The sequence below is a fragment of the Festucalex cinctus genome, chromosome 7 (assembly GCF_051991245.1).
Source record: "Festucalex cinctus isolate MCC-2025b chromosome 7, RoL_Fcin_1.0, whole genome shotgun sequence".
In the NCBI taxonomy this organism is placed as follows: domain Eukaryota; kingdom Metazoa; phylum Chordata; class Actinopteri; order Syngnathiformes; family Syngnathidae; genus Festucalex; species Festucalex cinctus.
In genome coordinates this window covers 16,174,184-16,195,167 of record NC_135417.1, presented here as the reverse complement: position 1 = coordinate 16,195,167, position 20,984 = coordinate 16,174,184, and the positions used below count along the sequence as shown (strand labels likewise).

The window sequence follows — 20,984 nt, the reverse complement described above, 5'->3', positions numbered from 1 at the left end:
TTTTTTTTTTTTTTTCTTCCTCCTCTTGGCTCACAAATGTAGAGCACAACTTCCCCGTAGGCTAAAATTTGCTCCGTTTGCAGGCCCTTTGTTTGTTTCCTTCATAGATTAGATGGCACCTTGTTTCAAATGCAACAGGCTAAACAAGCAATGCTCCCAGTCGATATAAATGCTAAAAAGCCGGGGCAATCGACCAATAGTTAAAGATAAAGACTTTGTGGTAATTACACTGCAGGCTCCCAATACTGATTAAGTGACCACATCTGATTTTAATTTGCTCACTGGTGTTTTTTTTTTATGATTCCAGTAGTTTTATTTAGTTAACATATCACATGTACTAGGTTAGAGGTTGAATTGATTCATCGTTCCATCGACTTGCCAAAATGGTGGTTAAGCGTTTGAAATAAATTATTTACCAAGAATTGGCATCACGGACGCCTCACTGAAAGCAACAGGAGGTGGGTCTGCAAAACATTTTATTGCAATTATGCAATTTTATTTTATTTTTTGTATTTTTATTTTTTTTAATCTTTCTGTGACCTTTTTAATATTTTGTATGGTTGCTTGTCTGTTTCTACTTACTTTCTGTTGAATACTGTTTTCGTTTAATGTTTTTGTTTTTTTTAATACATAGGGCAATTTTAAACTTTGTATGTTTTTTGTTGAATTAATTATTTGAGGACTCCAGGAAGACAAGCAACCACTTCATGGAAGCTAAAAAAATAATAGTCACTTATTGCAAGACTATCTCCTGTTATGACACAAACACAAGTGCTATACATTCATCTGAAAAGTTATCCACTAACACTAGCTGATGAACAGCTTAAATCGTCACGTCACCTGTCAGTGAATTCACATGTATCAGATAAAAGGCAAAAAGACTATACTGTAGCGTCTTTTCATCTTGTATTTTGGTATATAATACAAATTAGGAACAAAATATCTGAATATACCGTAACTTGAACCATGCAATCAAAATCCAGCCTTTGATGCCCAATTTGACAACCTGCTGTGACTTACAGCATTGCCGGTATGTATTTGTTGAAATGAACTTACTCCTATGACTCAAAATAACCAACGTGCCCCAGGAAGTCCGTTTGTTTACTAGCAGCACGGTGCTGTGTTTACTCTGAAAGGAAATCTGGCTCACATGATAAAAGTCCCTCAAGAGTTATGTGGCGAGCAAGTGGTTCACACCGTGCTCAGTTGCTTCTTTAGCCGAGTCAAGAGGCTTCCCAGATGGATACAGATGGTTTGATCCCCGTTCCGAGTGCTGAAGGGGTTTTGGTGGTTGCCGTGACGACCAGTCACCTTTTATCGTAATGAGCCAGACCCTGATAGAAGCTGACATTTAGTTATTTGTAGCTGAATGCTGTTTAGTCTCCAGTACAGGTCATTGAAGTACCTTTAAGAATAGACAGTCATGCTTATGATAGCGTTAGGGATTAGATCTGTAATCCCCATCCTGCTCATCAGATTTCATCGGAAAACACATATGGTTCCTCTTATCAAAGGCCGTCTTTCAGTGCAGCTCAGCTGAGTTGGCGGCGCTCGCTGGGTGAGTCCTATGAAAAGACAATCCTCGGCCGCTGACATGTCCACGTCGGAAATTCCAGTTGTGCGTTCCCCCCACAGACATGGAATTGTTGGGCTCACACGCTCAAACAGTAATAGCGTTGTCTATGTGATGTGAATATATACAGCTCCCTCCCCCGGCCTCAGACGTCTTGTATTGCCATAAAACCATTCCTCATGCGCGCTTGAGCACACTGGACTGCTAAGTGCGCTTGTAATGCGGCCATTGATGCTGCAGTATGTGCTCCTTGTCTAAAACTAGCACTAGCCAAGGCCTGAACAATCCTAATATGGATCACCAGGACATTGAACAGTGAACACATTCTTAAGATACTCCCCGACGCTTATGCCTGATTTTGTGGTCATGCTTCAGTCATTGAGAAAGTATGTAGAAGTGGAAGAAAAATCTGGGAATCGTAATTCAAGGGCGTAGCCCGCCACAAGTGTGTATAGAAATAATAGTTGTTAAAAGCCATCACAAAACATTTGTTTCCTGGAGCAAGACTGACTGTTTAATAAAGGTTTCATGTAGCACATTGTCTGATAGTTTGTATTGAGGTTAGTAAATTTGCTTTATCTTGTTTATCACTCCTGGACCTTGGATTTGTTTCAGTTTTCGTTTGTGCTTGCTATTTGTCTTTTTTTTTTTTTTTTTTTTTTTTATGGAATCCTCCCATCCCTTTAACATTTTAACAACAGTCATTCACATATTCAAAGACATTTTCAAAAGACATCTCTTGATGGAATGATGTCGCCAACTACTGGCCTGGCATGCATATTACAGCTTGTTCAGTCATTTTGATGAATATTTATGAGCCACCACTGGCATGCTTGTTGAGCCCTCATGTGAGCATGTATTCTTACCTGGCTCATGTTTCTGGATGTGTGTTTGCGTGTCCCGGATGAGTTGCGCTTAATGTCAAGGTTTTTAATCCAGGTCTGCCGTCTTCTTTCGGTAATTATCGGGCCGCGAGAGTAGCTTTAATTTTTTTCTCGATTAGACCGGTTGCTACAGCCACAAAAGCACAAAACTTCGGCATTTTCTCAGCTCTTCCCTATGGGGAAATTACTTCCTGTCTCCTATCTGGGGTTGGGCGCTTGTCGTGCCGTCATATGAAACCCACCTATAGAGGCAATTTTAAACATTTGGGGGGCTGTGAATGTTACTTCGAACAGTCGCATGTATCGTTTGTAAAGGTTTCATGACGGAATGTTCGATATTCACTCTTTGAATGCTCACTGATACAGAGTACTGAGTACTTTTGATAAATACAATTTCATTTAACACAATGACCAAAACAATTGTAAACAAATATTTTTTTTTTACAGGCGCTAACTACTGCCAGGAGATCTTACTCAATGTCATATTTTTCTTTTGCTTCGACAGCCTGCACGAATACCTTAAAATATAAGACCGGTATTGGCCCGTTTACGGTACCTATTGCAAAAATAGGTAAAGTTAGGGAAAGCCAAAGTGGTGTGACAAGCTCAGCAGGAATTGGGCTCAATCCATGTGACGTAAAGCACTAGCTTGCTTGCACAAACAATGCAACTGTCAAGTAAAACGAGCTGCAGCTAGCTAAAGGTGAGGGAGGGACCAGCTATCAAAACAATGCAAATTGAAGCTCCGGTTTCAGTGGAGTGTTATTATTAACTCCACTAATTTCATGGTTAATGAAGTTGCTGCAAAGCTGTGGCGTTAACCTAACCCCCAAATAAAAAGATGTGTGAAACCTAAAATGTCATTAATTAGAAAATGATTTTCAATGGCGTCGGCGGTGCCTGCCGTATGTGATGTCAAATACGAGCCTGACAGCCACCAGATTAAAAAGGTGGTTTTAATTACTTGGAACTCACTCAAAATTGGATGTCTGAAACGAGTGTAACATTTGCATTTACCTTTACTTTACTTCAGGTCATTGTAAAAAATCTAAAATCATCTAGCTGCCGCACCGCTTTGTCAGGTTTGTCAATGGAACATTTTGGAATCACCAAGCAATAGCGTCAGGATGTGTCACACGCTTCACCGCCTCTTGACATCCATCAGCTTGACGAGCGGGACATGTCGTAAAGCTCTGAAGGCGAGCACAAAATGTTGCAAGCAATGATTTCACAACATTTGGTTGTTTTGAAATTGTATTAATAGGGCATAAGACTGCTCAAATGTCTTAGGGCATTGATTGTCAAAGTGTGGGCTCCCCTCTCGTCGCATGCAAAAGGGTGCAATGAATGCATTTGCATTGGACTGTTTGTTCTTGGTGTCACAGAAGAAAAAACACATTAATCCTTTGATGCTCTTGTGAGCTACGCTGACATCTCAGGAATGTTTTGCGACTTTAAGGTTTTTTTTTGTTTTTTTTGGGGTCGATATTGTGGAGTGACTCAGCTTTACTATTTACCATGCATATTGATTCCCCTTTTCCACGAGTTTTCATTTTTTTTATGCTGCCTGTCTGAGTTACTAAAATGGCGCATCACCTTCTGTTATCTAATCAAGCAATTGACAACCTTTAATCTGTCTACATGTGGGACGTCACAGTTTATAGTTCCTGTTCTGGTCGACCTGCAAAACAAACAAGCAAAATAAAGTTGAAAGAATCCAAGTCGTAGAACAGAAAAGGAAGTTTTCCAATTTGCTTTTAAGCAGCCATTTTTTGTTAATTTAACAGATTGAAGAGGTCCTTAAAAAGACATTTGACAGATTTTGTCCCATAGCTATCACATTTGAAGAAATTATACCAAACAGATGTTGGTTGATATATTGATATATAAAGAATGTGACTTTTTGCCATTGTGTGTGGTAGAGCATGGCAAAGTTTGACAGCTTGCCATAAAAAACATGAACCTTTTTTTGTAATTCAGCCCCCAAGATGTTATACCTCATAGGCAGACTCACAAAAAAGTTAAAAGCCTTAAAGCCTAGATACACCAATCCGACGTCTACCTACTGTAGCGTCTCCACATCGTGGGGCAAGGAAACGGTGAGTAATTCTGCAAGAACAGAATTAATTGCAGCAACCATTTGTCCATGTTAGGTTAGTTTGTTAGCCCCGGCGTCGGCGCTGGCTTCCTGGTTTCGTCACAGTTGCGTATCCCGCCCCCAAACACAATGTCACTCTGTGATTGGTACGAACCACCAGTGGTTCGGATCAGTGGAAATCAACGGGCATACAAGATGTATTCTCTGGAGTTTGTGAACTCACAAATACTGCGAGAATTCATCTTGCGAGAAAAAAAGGTCCAGGCTTTCCATCCGTACTGTTGATCCGCATTCGTCACTTCCTCTTCTTGCCCCGTGCTCTGATTTGCTAGCTAACAGCCAATCACAGTGATCAAATGCCCCGACGCCTATTCAACATGTCGAATTTGCTGGAAAAGCTCCCCCGACGTATTCCAATTCGGCCCGACTTTACGACAGTAATTTATACACTGATCAGATGGCACATGCCGTCGGTCCAACGCTGTCCGACTCACAACGTCGGATTGGTGTATCTAGGCCTAACACACAGGAATCTTCCATTTTTATTGGATGCGGCCATTTTACGGTCATTTTGTCCATTTCCAGGAGTCCTTCAAAAACTGAATATACTAACAACACCACTGTTGAATCTTCTCAGGTTTTCACCTTATCCCTCGCCTGCCCGGGATTGTACCTGAAAGCTGCCTGCTGATTCTGGTGGGCCTTTTGGTGGGCGGTCTTATCAAACTGGCCGGCCAGAAGGTGCCGCCAGTGCTGGACACCAACTTGTTCTTTTTCTGCCTGCTGCCGCCCATCATCCTGGACGCTGGCTACTTCTTGCCCATCCGCCCCTTCATGGAGAACCTGGGCACCATCCTCATGTTCGCCGTGGTGGGCACGCTGTGGAACGCCTTCTTCATCGGCGGGCTGCTGTACGCCGTCTGCCAGATCCAGCCCAACAACCCGTCTGACCTGCACTCGCTGGAGCTGCTGCCGTGCCTGCTCTTCGGCTCCATCATTTCCGCCGTGGACCCCGTGGCCGTGCTGGCCGTCTTTGAGGAGATTCACATCAACGAGCTGCTGCACATCCTGGTGTTTGGCGAGTCGCTGCTCAACGATGCCGTCACTGTGGTGAGTCGGTTTCAATTGACGACGGCTTATTTTGTATTTCCAAACCTTCGTAGGGCATTTTTTTTATCAGGCAACCATGGTGAGAGGCTACCGCAATTTGTCTCTTGCCTTGGTAAATTACTATCCTTCAATAATACTGAACGAGAGCAGGGCTGCTCGATTATGAAGAAAATATTAGTCATGATTAATTTGGTATTAATTGAAATCACGATTAGGACAGTCATTTGTTTTTTTGGTACACAACAAGAACATGTTCAAACGTAAAAAATATTTAGACAAATACATTTCTTTGAAACACTATAATTTAGAGCTGTCACAATTAATCAATGAATCAACAAGTAATTAATTATTAATATAAATTGGAGCCATTTTTAAATGTAAAATATATTTTATTTATTTTTTTAAATCATTATACAAATATGAAGTACGAAATAGCCACCAATCACTGTAGTAGCAGTAATCAGAAAAAAAAGGTTTTAAAAAAAATACTTAAATGCAAATTTTAAATTAATCCTATTAGTCGATTAATCGTTTGAGTAATTGATAGATTAATCGATTCTAAAAATATTCGAAAGTGACATCACTACTATAATTGTGCAAGTTCCTTTTTGACCAAACAAGATTTATTAGATTAGTTCCCTGGTTTTTGTTTTTATGCTCGTGCCTACAGAAGGCTTTGATGCAGCCTCTCCACTTCAAAGAACAGTAGTTATTGTAGTTATTACACAAACGGTCAGCAGGTGGCAGAAGAGCGTAAGAGCTCAACCAGGGCCATGTTGGAAAAAAGCTCATTTACTCACAATTCTAAATAAATTTCTGAATAATGCTAACTCTATTTTTCATTTTTGTCTTGTAGGTGCTGTACCATCTTTTTGAGGAGTACGCGGGCGTGGGCACGGTGACGGTGATAGACGGCGTGCTGGGCGTCATCTCCTTCTTTGTGGTGGCGTTGGGCGGCATCCTGGTGGGCGCCATCTACGGCATCCTGGCGGCGTTCACCTCGCGCTTCACCTCGCACACGCGCGTCATCGAGCCACTCTTCGTCTTCGTGTACAGCTACATGGCCTACCTGTCGGCCGAGATGTTCCACCTGTCTGGCATCATGGCGTAAGTTTGGCGTCTACTCAAATGAACTCAGTTTAATGTAGGACTGGGCAATATATTGAATTAATTCCATGCATCGTCATTTTAAAAATCAAATCGTTGAAAATTTGCTAAATCGTAAAATCGAGTTTTGTCTTCTGGATTATTAAAAGCTGTTGTTCTTGTGTTCTTGTAATTTTGCACAAGTGGCAGAATTCTGGATGGTTGGTTTACAATAGCTACTGACTACTTAATTGTGACATTTAAGCACAAACTATGAATGTTAAGTTTGCTAAAACTGATTTAGAATCAGTGTACATTATTGTTCGGTTGTCTGAAGTTAGGGATGTCCCGATTTTTTGCAGCCGAGTCCGAGTCACCTGATTTTGAGGATCTGATGATGATGATGATGATGATGATGATGATGATGATAATAATAATAACAACAACAACACTCCATTGAAGGCTTTAAATTAATGTTTGTTGGGTTTATTACATTAAAATCGATTAAAATCGTAATCATCCTGAAAGACTGGGGGAAAAAAAAAAAGTTATTTTTTTGGGCCATATCGCCAAGCCCTAGGGCTGGATATCGATTCTAGTTTCCCCAATCGATTCGATTTCTATTCAAAAGAGATCATTTCGATTCAATTTCGGTTTTTCCCAATTTGATTCACTTCAATCCAATATAGATTGGAACATCTATTCTTCTTAAATGATAAAAACTCAGCAAATATTAAACTCCAAAGTAAATTTTAACACGTGTTATTACTTAGGTATTACACACATTGACATCAGCAAGGAAAGAAAATATTTTCATAATTGTAATTTAATAATTGTAAATATAAAATCAGTTCTTTCATAAATATAAGAAAATACTTTTTAATTCATGTGAACAGTAATTTCAAGAAAACAAGTTAAAACAATGTGGCCTTTAAAATTCCAATTTATTAGGAATTTATGGGAAAAAGAGATTAAAATAATGGATTCATGGTTTTATTAATCGATATCGGGCTTGAAAAGGAAAATCAATTCAATATCAATTATACATTTTATTTATTTATTTTTTTAACCTAGCCCTGATTTAACATATATAGCATGTCCCCTTTAATATTGCGTATGGAGCAACGCTCACGTCATTGGTGCACTTCTGGGCCCTTTGTGAGTTACTGTACGCAGTTTGCAGCGCATACTCGCTGCCCCAAGTGTGCTCTCTTATGTCTGTCAAATAGTGCAGCTGTTTCAGGGACGTCCCTTGTCATATGCATGTACCGGACGGGGCTGATGTCATGCGTCCAACTGGACCTGCCGCCAGGAAAATAATCTATTTTTTTTCCCCCTATGCTCCTACTCAACTCAGTAACTCTGTAGCATTCTTGTGAGTGCTCCTGCTGTATATTTAATTTCTCAAGAACAGAAATAATGTTCCTTGGTCAATTTGATCTATGGGCCACTTCCAGTTTATGATTCTGTGGTGTCATAAACAGAAGGGAGAACGCAACACACATTGTTTATTAATGCCTTTCCTCACCTTTTTGATCACCATTTAGTGCAGTGGCATTCTTTAATTTTAGGGCAATTTATAAGAAAATGTAAAAAAAAAAAAAAAAAAAAAAAAAAAGTTCACACATCACATTTTTTTTCAATATTTGATATTTGTGTTTTTATAGAGCTATGTTGCAAAATTAACACAACAACTTCTGTTCAGGGCCAAATTGATCTGCTGACCTGACTCAACATCTCACTCATGAGAGTCACTCATGAGGATTTGTAAACAAAAAAAGCAAAACAAAAATAAGAGTTTGCCATCAGGAGCATTATTTAACTCATTCACTCCCAGGACATTTTTTGCTCTTTTACTGGATTTTGACTGATTTTGCAAGGCCCATGGAATATTGTGTGCTATTGCTATAAAAACATGGACCTTACCAAAAGAAAGATTAGTCTCTTCTTTCATCAGGAAAAAAAAAAAGTATGTTTCTTATCTGTGTCCATTTTGCATCAATTAGCATTAGAATATGGCTAAGTTTAATCATTATTCACAATTTTGTTTAAAATAGTTGGGAAAGGAGCTTTAGATCTCTTATACTCTGCTGCCATCTGCTGGCCGGTTTTTTAATAACTACCATTGCTTCAAGCATTCTCTTTAGTTCAGAGGCTGCATCAAAGCCAAAACGTATAAATACACCTTTTGGAGCATGGTAATATTTAAAAATAGAACGTATTTACACGTTTTTGGGAGTAAATGTGATTTTAATTATTAACACAATTACTAACCATTTCATCAATCTATTTAGTGCAGCTTTCCCTTAGTGGGTCAATGAGGAGTCTCTTGTTTTTGGTAAAATGAAGAACAAAAAAAACTTTTAGTGTTTAGTTGTAGTGCTGTAGATAACATTTTTTTTTTTGCTTGTTTTATTGAGGGGTGACAGATTAACACCTATCTCAAATTTACTTACTTATTTAAAATCAATCATAACCTTTCAAGGAACAAATTTACGAGGATGTTCAAATAAACTGTGTGAAGACAACCACAACCAGACAGCAAAATAAGAGTTTATTCCTAAACACTTTGAGTGGCTACATTTAAAAGGGTCGATTTGACTCGCAACGTAACCGCATACTTGGAAGACAGGAGGAGTTAGGCATCGATCTGTATGATTGACAGTCTGGCCCCCCCGGGATGTCACGGCTGACGCCTGATGCTCAGCTCCAAGGGCGTTCTTATCCTCTCTTCCTCTTTGCAGCACCTGGATTTGTCACAGTGTTTTTATCTATTTCAAAGGCGGCCACGTTATCAGTGTAAATCCCCCCCTGCTTCCTTTCCCTCGCTCTAAAGATGGCAAGCAGCTGCAGAGGCGTTTTAGAGGACACTTTGACGGATTTTATTTTATTTTTGGCGCCTTGCTTTTTGACATAGCGTACGGCTAGACTCAAACAGAGAAGTGGTGAGCAGCAGACGGGAACCCGGCTTGCGCAATTAGCACGTTGTGGAACTCGAGATTGGTAACCGGAGCCCTCGTTTGGCGGCCCAAGCGACAACACGTGTATTTATTATAGCGGCAGGGGGTGTTCCTCTCCTGAAGGTGAATTAGAAGACAAGCTACCCTCAGTCTTCTGTTGAACGAAATTTTGAGATTCATCATCACCCTCTCCAATCTTATGTTTCAGGATGCCCAGCTAGAAATGAACAAAAACACACATGCTATCGCTAGCTAAGCCATGACTTAGCTCCAGACACTGCTAGGGCTGGGGCTAAAATATCAATATATCAATATCAAATCGATATTCCTTTTCCTACCGCAATATCGATTCATAAAACCATGAATCAAAACTTTGAGTAGTCCCCCCCCCACATATATTAATGTGCCAAATAGGGCCCGACCGATTAATCGGCTGCCGATTATAATTGGCTGATGATTGGCCTTCAAACATCGGCCAAAATAATCGGCCAATTGAGCTAAATGGCCGATTATTATAAGAAAAATGGGTTCGGTCACAGTGTGGGTTTTGTTATTCCCCTTATGAATAATGAAAAAACATGAAGAAGGGGGAGCATAAAAAAAAGGCTAAGCTCCTTTAAGGGGAGGACAGTGTAGTTTTGGGGGAAAAACAGTTACATACAACACACAGCAACTCAAATACTAGTACATGTGGAAGAACAAAACAGCAACAAATTAGCTTAGCTATGGCTAAACTGCTGCACATGCTACGTAGTCTTCACTTTGCTTCAGCGCTTAATTTTATTGCTGCCCTCAGTCTCCGATCCGTCTTCGGTATCGCACAGTGGAAAAGGGGCAATATTCTAGATTGTTGATGACTTTTATCAACGCTCACTTGCCTCCAGGTTGATAGCGTGCGGGGCGGTGATGCGTCCGTACGTGGAGGCCAACATCTCCCACAAGTCGCACACCACCATCAAGTACTTCCTGAAGATGTGGAGCAGCGTGAGCGAGACGCTGATCTTCATCTTCCTTGGCGTGGCCACCGTGGACGGCCAGCACAACTGGAACTGGACCTTCGTCACCGTCACCGTCGTCCTGTGCCTGGTGGCGCGGGTCATAGGTAGGTCGGCATTTCGTCGTTCGAACGGGGACATGTGGAGAGTTGGCTGGCTTCTAATAGCGTGGATACAACATCCATCCATCCATTTTCTTGACCGTTTATTCCTCACAAGGGTCGCAGGGGGTGCTGGAGCCTATCTCAGGAGCCTATCTCAGCTGGCTTTGGGCAGTAGGCGGTGGACACCCTGGACTGGTTGCCAGCCAATCGCAGTGGATACAACAGTATCATTATCAAATCTGTGTGTTTTGACAAAAGCCTGCCAAATCTATTAAGACACCTAGGAACTGTTTTAAATTCCGGTATGAAAAACTCCACCGAGAGAGCCCTCCATTCCATTTGTGCTGTTTGTATAGATGCACAAGGGAGATAAATGTGTGTGAGCCTGTATAGTAATGAGGTGCTAAAATGCTTCATTACGAGACTCGGCGGGTGTGACAGCAAGCATTGCTGAGTATTTCCTCGGCGACTCAGTGCCTGCCGTGCTTCCTTGTGGTGGAGGATTCTGAAGGCGCAAAGTGGAAGCGTGATTAGGCGTGTTGCATCACGTCGTCGTATGTTTCCTGACTGACAACAAGAGTGACTCAGTCATTTCACTGAGTCATTAGCTTGTTACAGCTGGGTCTGCTAGGGAAAACATGTTAAAAACATCATTGTGTGATTTTTGTTATTGTTGTTTTTTTGTCTTCCACCAAGCACAAACAATCCAAATAAATGTTTAGAAATGTAAGGTTTGATTTTAACAACTATCCTAGCATCCTCTTTTTAATACTCATTACCGCCATCTAGTGGTCTGGGGTGATACATTCTCTCCTGGCTCTTTTGGGCGAAAAAGCAAACAAAAAAAACAGGTACATTATTAGGCACTATTTTTAATAACTGGTCAACCAGAGCACTACTATACTCCACAGTCTCTAGTTTTGCTTCTTTGGGTTAGTAGATTTTTATTTTTTTTTACCGCTACTGCTGCATCATATAATTTGAGGATATATGGCTAGAAGTAAACATGTAAACACATATGCTAATATTAGCTTAGCGGTACCTGAGCACTGGACGCTGCAGTGGTAAGTGTTAGCTAACACCTGTTTTCTTGTTGCCGTCATTGGCCTCTTAAATAAAATATTAGTCAAGAAAATGACCAAACTGCATTTGTCTCGTGCCCCCTGGCAGGCGTGGTGGGCCTGACATATGTCATCAACAAGTTCCGCATTGTCAAACTGACCACGAAGGACCAGTTCATCGTGGCCTACGGCGGCTTGCGCGGCGCCATCGCCTTCTCCTTGGGCTTCCTGCTGGAAAAGGACCACTTCCCGCTGAGGAACATGTTCCTCACCGCCATCATCATCGTCATCTTCTTCACCGTCTTTGTGCAGGTAGGCGTGGAGATGAACCGTGACCTAACATCGGGGGTTAAACTGTGGCGAGAGGTTGCATTGGAGCTCACTTTGAACTGATTCGTTTTAGCATTTGCTTACTTACTCTATTTGTAAGCCGCATCCCTCACTTGTTCTTACAGAAAACAATGCAGACGTTTAATATCCTCACCATGTGAGTGCAACTTCCTTTGCGGGAGGCCTCGTTAATGGGAGTTATTATCCACTCCAGGCTCTTCTACTTAACCTGACAGGTAGTTTAATCAGCTCACAGAGGTGACGGCAAGCAGCGTACGCACGGCATCGAAATGGGCCCGTGCCTCAGTTTGATAGACAAAATGATTGCTCTGGCCTAACCGAGTTTGCTGCACTTTTTGTATGTCGTGTCGCATGTATGAATCAGTGATTGAAAACAAAGGGTAACATGTATTCGATTTGTTCTTGTCTCAGGGCATGACCATCAAGCCTCTGGTGGACCTGCTGGCCGTGAAGAAGAAACAAGAGGCGAAGCGCTCCATCAATGAGGAGATCCACACTCAGGTTCGTCCACAGTAATTGCTTCTATTCACATGAACGATTGGTACGTGCCTGCCAGGGTAGATGGTATCGATTTGTGAAAGAAAAGAAAATAATTTGACCGTATTTAGACAAAAAGGGGTTTCTCGCCGGATAGTGATGATAAATATACTGTGATTGCATTGCTCATACTTTAAAAGGATGAACTGTTTAAAATCCACACATGAACATTTTTCATCCTGTCAAAAACAAAGTAGATGGACCGGTAAGCAAGTGTTGAGCCCATCTGCTTCATAGGCAGGAGATCTGGATTCAAATATCTGGTGAAGTGTGCTTATTCTGCCTGTGCTTTCTTCCACTCTAAATCGTGCAAAGGCGTGAATGTGAATGCAAGTGTGAAAGCTTGTTTTTGTGTATATACCTTGAAAGACAGCTGGGATAGGCTCCAATTAAAATGGATGGCTGCACAATGTAATTAGAAATGTCCCTTGATAGAAAAAAAAAAAACGATCCTTGGCTTAGGTCAGCAAATATAGATCACTACTACCACATACAGGTCATTTGGTGGTATTTCATGTGCTTTTGAACAATTTAATGCAGTATTTCAAGAAGATTCCTTGCATTTTTTCAAAGAATAATTTGTGTTATATCTTGAATATAACTTGAAACACACACACAAACTACTACTTTTGGCTTATAAACAAATTGCACGTGATCACCACATTGCACAATTTCCTAGCACATGATTCATGCACACGCGCCATCACACACAGTTACAATGAGTCACAAGTGCTTTCACTTCAACTAAACAACAGCTTTTATTCCACTTCTAAATGAGAGCTGCACTGCTGGAATGCAGTATGTCAATAACGTCTTCTTTGATGTTTGCAAAGTGAACATTCCATCTTGACTTGAATAATAGACATCACAATAACAACAGCAGAGAGAATTTCTTCGCTAAACCACTTTCAAGAGATCCGTATAGTAAGACGAGATATAATTAGCGTTGCTCTTCCAGTGACGCTAATTTAAATTTAGATGCGTTAAATCAGCATTTGAGTTTTCATTTTTTTTCAGAGTCGTTTCTCCGCTCTCTTTAAATTGCCGATGTCGCTCACAGAAGTTCCCTGCTGAGCGTAATTAATGGAAAATGTCTTGATGAGAATATTCCACATGATTGAGTGAGTCACAGTTTTAAGGATGAAGGACCTCTCTGCTGATTGCAAGTGCGGAGTAGTCTAAATTTCAAGAACAAAATAAGATTTGCTCTCATTGTCTTGTTTTCTTCACATGCAGTTCCTTGACCACCTCCTGACTGGCATTGAAGACATCTGTGGACATTATGGACACCATCACTGGAAGGACAAGTATGCTTGACATGTTTTCAGATCCACGCTACTCGCAAATGGTTCGGTCCAGACATAATAGTCCGCTTTCCGCTCTCTGTTCCAGGCTGAACCGCTTTAACAAGAAGTATGTGAAGAAGTGCCTGATCGCCGGCGAGCGCTCCAAGGAGCCGCAGCTTATCGCTTTCTATCACAAGCTGGAGATGAAGCACGCCATCGAGCTGGTGGAGAGCGGAGGCGGCGTCAAACTGCCCTCGGCCCTGCCCTCCACCGTCTCCATGCAGTGAGTACAAAAGACGTTGTCCGAAGATGAGGCGCATCCTGGAAAAGTTAAAGGGAAAAAAAACAAAAAAAAAAAACACACCTCTCACGGATCAAAACAAAATGAGGTGGACGTGTATATTGTAAGAGGGTGCTTAAGAACCAACGCCCGAAATTGAATAGGTCCTATGCAGTTAAATGTACTTCCACTAGATGGCAGAAGGTACATTTAACCTGTGTATCCGGGTGTTGCCATTCACACAACAATCGTTTTTTGTTCAGTTAATTTGTGACAAGGTCATTATTTCAGTGCAGCGTTCTACAAATAACAATTATTAATTTCTGCTTTAGCGTCATCTTTGAGGCACCTATATTCGGCATTTTGATGAATATCAGCATAATTTTTTTTTTCTTAACACAGGTTTGACAGCCAATAAATAGATCACTTTAAAACTGTTAACTTCAGAGAATTATTAATTTTTCCACCTAAATTTATGAGATGTTGCTGACCTTGGGACTCTCTGTATAATCTTTTATTTGTTTGAAATGAAAACTAAGACAGTAAAAAATTTAACATTTCAGATATTTTGACATTTTGGGAAACTAAAGTGGAAAACAATACTAGTAAGTTTGTAATAATGTTACACTGATGCAGGCATTTAAAAATCTACATGATCGTAAAAAAAGAGAGTACATTTTCATCTTTTTTAATTTTTTAAAAATCACTAACAAATTTTGTTTCATCCAAAAAGAACTTGCATAATTATAGTGTTTCAAAGAATTTTATTAGTCGTAATCATTTTAACGTTTCAACATGTTCTTGTCTTGTACCAAAAAATAAATAAATAAATAAATGATCATCCTAATCGGGATTTCAATTATTACCAAAATAATTGTGATAAAATAGTATCTTCATAATCGAGAAGCCCTACTCGGAGCGTGTAAAGAGAAAGAGAAGAAAAAAAAAAAAAGAAAGAAAAATGAGAATTGAGTTAACAAATTTCTTACTAAGGAATTCATCCAAAAGAGCCTTCTTTAAATTTCAAGTATGCTTGATAAACAGACAATGTTCCAAAGTTACAAAAGTTTTTTTATTCCATCAAAATCTGTATTGAAACTCTAATTGTGGTCGCTACTTGAATGTACCAAGCGTCAAGACAAGTCAGGCAAAGAGAACCAGACTTGAAGTTGACATCATCCAGAGATTGATCAAAATCAAAGTTGTTGATCCTTTTCTATGCAGTCACAACCGTCACGACCCACAAAGTGTTACTACTGCGTGGCCCGCAAATTCCAACGGTGTGATAAAGCATCACATTGCTCCCCAGCTGCTCTTTATGAACAGTGGAGCCATTTCTCAGCAAATGAACGTAAAAGCTGAATGGAAGCGATTACGCAGTCGATAACACAAGATTCTATGCAGACAAAAGTGGAAAAATATGACTTGCCTAGCATTCAGTGACTCCGCGTGTGTCCTACTTGCATCCCAGAAACATCCAGCCCAAGAAGCCGGCACCCGCCAAGCCCGAGGAGCGTGCTCTGCCTCAGCTATCAAAAAGCCGGGAGGAGGAGATCCGCAAGATTCTCCGGAGCAACCTTCAAAAGACGCGGCAGAGGGTAGCCACACTCTCACAAGCTCGTTATCACACCTTAAAAGAGTGAAAGTTTTCTTCCTGCTGTTATTTAATGATGAAACGCAGGTAGAAGCAGCATGTTTTGAAGAATAATCAGAACTTTTTCCCCTTCCTCCCTGTGGTGTTCTCAGTTGCGCTCGTACAACCGACACACCCTGTTGGCTGATCCGTATGAGGACAACTTCAGCGAATTCCTCCTTAAGAAGCAGAAGATGATTGCCCTGGATAAGAAGGTACGTTAAAAGGTTCCCTTTTTATTCGTATGCTTTTGGGGAAACCATCTTGTAGAAAAATATTCTGAGTAAAGTGGAAGCTGACATTTTCGCTTTTGTCCGTAACACACGACAAAAACTGTACTTTAAAAAGTAACAAAATTAGGATATATTAGTTAATGAAAGCATTCTGAGTGTCGATGCTGCGGCCAGAAAGGGAGCAGCAAATACTCGTGAACAATTGACACACCCAAAGGGTTTGTAATTGAGTATTGATGCCACAAGATGGGATAAAATACTCAAAACAGACGATCATATAGCATCAAAACTATGCTTCTAGTATGTACACCGCCATTATCTCATTTGCTCCCAAAAACGTATAAATGCGTTCTATTTTAAATTTTATAAGTGTCCCAATGATGTATTTATGGTTTTTTTTTTTTTTTTTTTTTTTTTTTTTTTTTAAATGCTAGAGCAGCCTCTCAGTTGCAAAGAACGTGGTGAGGCAATGGTAGTAATCACAAAAACGACCAGCAGATAGCAGCAGGGTATAAGAGACCAACCAGGGCCATGATGAAAACAAGCTGATTTCCCCTCAATTCTTAACAGATTTGTTAATAGCTATATTCTAGCTATATTCTCATGCTAATTGCCGCAAAATAGAAACAGCAAGAGAACACAATATTCTGTGGGCCTTGGAAAAATCAGTCAAAATCCATTAAAAGAGCCAGGAGTGAAGGGGGTTGTTTCAGTGAAAATGCGTGAATGAGTTAAAAAATGTAACATAACGACTGTAGTCATTTGTTGAATTGGTCGACGGACAACCCACCATCACATGAGGCTCGCCAATAGTGCTAGCTAGCATAACATCCATCCATCCATTTTCTTAACCGCTTCGCGGGGGGTGCTGGCGCCTATCTCAGCTGGCTCTGGGCAGTAGGCGGGGGACACCCTGGACTGGTTGCCAGCCAATCGCAGGCTAGCATAACAATAGCTAAATAACACACAGGCAAACAAATATGTGCATGAGCACTTGACATAAATGGTATTCAGTCATTAAACTCAACTTTTGTTGTACTCATAATAATACAGAAAATAGAAATAATAATACAAATTGCAATGATAAAGTAGACTACACAGTATGAGTTAAGGCTAACAACAACAACAATGCCAAGATTCCACCAGATGGTGCCAAAGTATTACTTTTATTGTTTTGGCCTGAGTGCATACAGTACACACAGTGAATAGATGAGATTTTCAGACAAATTCAGGGTTTAGATTCTCCCTAAAAAAATTGTGTTAATATGCAAATTGATGAATGCCCAACTACAAATATGTCGGGATTCATTTTATAAATAAATAACAGCAAAAATGCTGGCTATTCAAGGTAGGTCAAAGGGACTGAAGTTGTTTTGATTGCTACCTCGATGCCATTGAAACTGATTTTGTAAGTAGCATTACGATTCTTCCACAAAGAACTGCTAATCAGCACGTGTCCTCCCCCAGATCCAAGACATGAATAACTACCTGACGGTGCCCGCCGCTCCCCCCGACTCGCCAACCATGCGCAGAGCCAGACTGGCCTCAGGTAAACACATCCATCTGCGAACCCCCCCCAGACGCCAAGCGCAAACACTCCTGCTTTAACTGCGCTGTGTACACACGCAGGGAGCAATCACACACACATACACTCCATTTGTTTGCGTTGTGTTCACACAGCAATATTAATAATCATCCACTGCCACTACCCACTCCAAATATTTCCCCCTTGCTGATGGAAATATGTTTGCATGTGGCGGGCGCCATGTAAACCAGTGTGGTTTCGTTTTTAGGCAGAGAAAGTGATTTCAAAGCCGCTCGGCAGCCGAAAGCGGACACTGTCGGTCCAGGTATGTGGCCGGAGGAGTGAAGACGATGACGATGATAACCCCTCCCGACCCAATTAGTCACCATCACCACAGCGCTAACACGCATGCCTCACACAAGCTGCTCGTTACCCCTACGTAGTTCAGTTGATAGTATGAAATGATCCCAATTTACAATCCCCCGCATTGTGCATTTTTTTTCTTTGTCTTAATTCGTTTGTTGACCTGATGTTTCTCCTACGCAGAGAATGTGTTCATCTTGTGTGCGCACGCAATTGGAATGGATGTCTCCACGTACAGGAGTACTTTTTTTAATTTTTTTTAATTTGTATTTTTTTAACTTGGAGAAAAAAAAAAAAGAAGTAAACCCTCAGCTGCATAAATTTTCATCCACAAGTGCTTGGCAGAGCAACAGGCTCATAAAGCCTTTTAGCTAATCGTAAGCAAAAAGAAATTAAACATTGAAATGGAATTAATTGTAATATAAAGTAATTGTTTTTAGAGTGAAAATGTAAAAAAACAATCCATCCATCCATACATCTGTCCATGCTTTTTACTGATTTTGAAAATGAAATGTGCAGAAAGAATATACACAAGCAGCTAGAGAAGTAAAATAAATGAAACTGAATTTAGCCACATTAAATCACAAACAAGAAAAAAATATTTGTCACTTTTCATTTATGGATCGGGACAATATAATGCCAGAAAAACAAAATAGAGAGAGGAAAAACGTAAGAAAAAAAACATGAATGCACAAAATCTGAAAATAGATAAAAGTTATGCAGCTGGTTATCGATTTCTAATTTAGATTAACAAGAATTCAGTTTGATTCAATTTTGATTTTCCCTAATTCGATTTGATTCACTTTAGCTCAATCCGATATCGATTAAATATGGAATATCAATTTTTCTAAAATGTCAAGAACATGATTAAAAAAAAAAAAAAAACACTCCACAAATATTAAATTTAAAAGTACATTTTGTGGAGGCAATAACTGGTCAAATGATGTTAATGAAAGTAACACCTGTTATAATTGCTTACACAAACATTAGCGAGGATGAGCTGAAAATATTTTCATAATTCTAATTTGATAATTGTAAATATGGACTTAAAAGATTCTGAATGGTCTTCAGATAAAAATATTTTCAGAATTCGATTTTAATATTTGTAAATATAGACTTATAAAATTCTGAATGGTCTTAAGATAAACATATTTTCATAATTCTAATTACCGGTAAGTAATTGTAAATATGGACTTAAAAGATTACGAATGGTCTTAAGATAAAAAAGATTTTCATATTAGTATCTTAATTGTAAATATGGACTTAAAAGCTTCTGAATGGTCTTCAGATAAAAGTATTTTCATAATTCTAATTTAATAATTGTAAATATAGATTTAAAATTTCTGAGTGAGTCACGTCTGTCATATGTAAGAAAAGGAAAATTAAATTTGATCAACTATTTGATTTTTTTTTTTTTTAACTTAGCCCTAGATAAAAGGGAAAAAAGATTTTGAAGAATGTGGCAATAAGTGTATTTATTGGATTTTGTATTTGTGAAAAAAGGCAAGCCAAAAATTAATACAAACATTAGAATCACACAAAAAAAACACTTCAAAGCAAAAAAGGGCTTTTTTTTTATGGACTTGGATATGAAATATGAGAGAAAAACATTTCTGTGTGGATCCCCGAAAGACTTCAAAACTGCTTAAAAAAAACAAAAACGAAAAGCAACTGTTTGTGAGGACATGGAAATGGCGCCCCCTATTCACCATTGTTGTATTTTCCATTTTAACACCCTGGCAACCCCCACAGACCCTCAAGCTTACAGCATGAAGCCGGCGGTGGACAGCGTCCCCACCATCCAGGTGGACCTGGCCTCCCCCCAGTCGCCCGACTCGATCAACATCTTGGACGAGTTCCAGGCGGCGGCGGCGGAAGATGCTGACGACGCCGGCCTGATGATGAAAGCGCCCGCCAGGCCCGACGAGCAGCACCACAACACGGGCGAAATGGACGCCAGCACCAGGGAGAAGCTGCTGAGGTGCCTGAGTGACCCGGGGCCCCACGCCGAGGATGACGACGAAGACGAACCCTTTCTGCCTTAACAACGTTGGAGGAAGGTGCGTGCTTCAGTGCTCAAGACCATTAGCCAAAAACTACGAGCAGCACGGGGGGGGGGGGGGGTAAAAAAAAAAAAAAAAAGAGCCATTAGCCCTTTTGTCGACATCGCTCTTTTACTTTGAAGAGACACAGTCACGGTTACGAGACATTCAGGAATGAACTATGCATTACCAAAGGGACTGTTTGGAGTTCTTTTCGATTCTATTGACGTTTTGTGTTCTCATATCTGAGATGGGCGGGATTCTTTGGTGCAACAGCGAATCAGATGCTCCCAAAAACGAAGCCAATCACAATCATTCTGTCGCTTGAAATCGCACGATGAGCTCATATTTTTGCCTTAATTTGTGTCACTCAGTTCATTTTCTTTTTTTGTTTTTTTGTTTTAATCAAAACTGCCTTTTAATTTCAGGGATTGCCAACGTTGGTATGAAGGCGTATTACAGGCACACTGAAAAGATATAATTAGGAGCATAATTAATTTGTATGAGAAAATATTTAATGTTCTATTTTTTTTTTCTGCGAAGGATAGGGAATAACCCTGATGCGATCGACAAAATCTAAGTGCATCTAGATGTCACTAGATGGCAGCAAAGCACTTAAAACAGAGATCGTAAAACACCTACATCTAGCATGTACACAATCATAACCCATGTTGCATAAGCTAATTGAACTTAACAACACCAGATGGCGCCAAAGTAATGCGATTGCTTTGGCCTGAGTGCAATAAAAGCCCATATGAGATTTTCAGAGAATAACTGAGGATTGTTTAATAAAAATGCATATTTGTGAATACCAAATTTGTAGATTTTGTCTAACATGTTGAGGAAATATTACATTAATCTAA

General features: G+C 40.1%; 1 protein-coding gene across 2 annotated transcripts in view; it reads left to right on the top strand.

Annotated features, from left to right (window-relative positions):
* slc9a1a (solute carrier family 9 member A1a) overlaps window positions 1-20,197 on the top strand; it is a 34,331-nt gene extending 14,134 nt beyond the window's left edge. Inside the window, exons 2-13 of one of the 2 annotated variants that reach the window (XM_077526211.1) lie at window positions 5,193-5,665; window positions 6,522-6,772; window positions 10,596-10,813; window positions 11,981-12,183; window positions 12,634-12,723; window positions 13,996-14,066; window positions 14,152-14,328; window positions 15,797-15,923; window positions 16,072-16,173; window positions 17,659-17,740; window positions 17,985-18,041; window positions 19,832-20,197. In XM_077526211.1, the coding sequence (XP_077382337.1) occupies window positions 5,193-5,665; window positions 6,522-6,772; window positions 10,596-10,813; window positions 11,981-12,183; window positions 12,634-12,723; window positions 13,996-14,066; window positions 14,152-14,328; window positions 15,797-15,923; window positions 16,072-16,173; window positions 17,659-17,740; window positions 17,985-18,041; window positions 19,832-20,124 (2,144 nt within the window). In that variant the 3' untranslated portion in view covers window positions 20,125-20,197. The remainder of the gene's footprint in view (window positions 1-5,192; window positions 5,666-6,521; window positions 6,773-10,595; window positions 10,814-11,980; window positions 12,184-12,633; window positions 12,724-13,995; window positions 14,067-14,151; window positions 14,329-15,796; window positions 15,924-16,071; window positions 16,174-17,658; window positions 17,741-17,984; window positions 18,042-19,831) is intronic. The other variant, XM_077526212.1, reaches the window with a different exon arrangement.
* The last annotated feature ends 787 nt before the right edge of the window (window positions 20,198-20,984 follow it).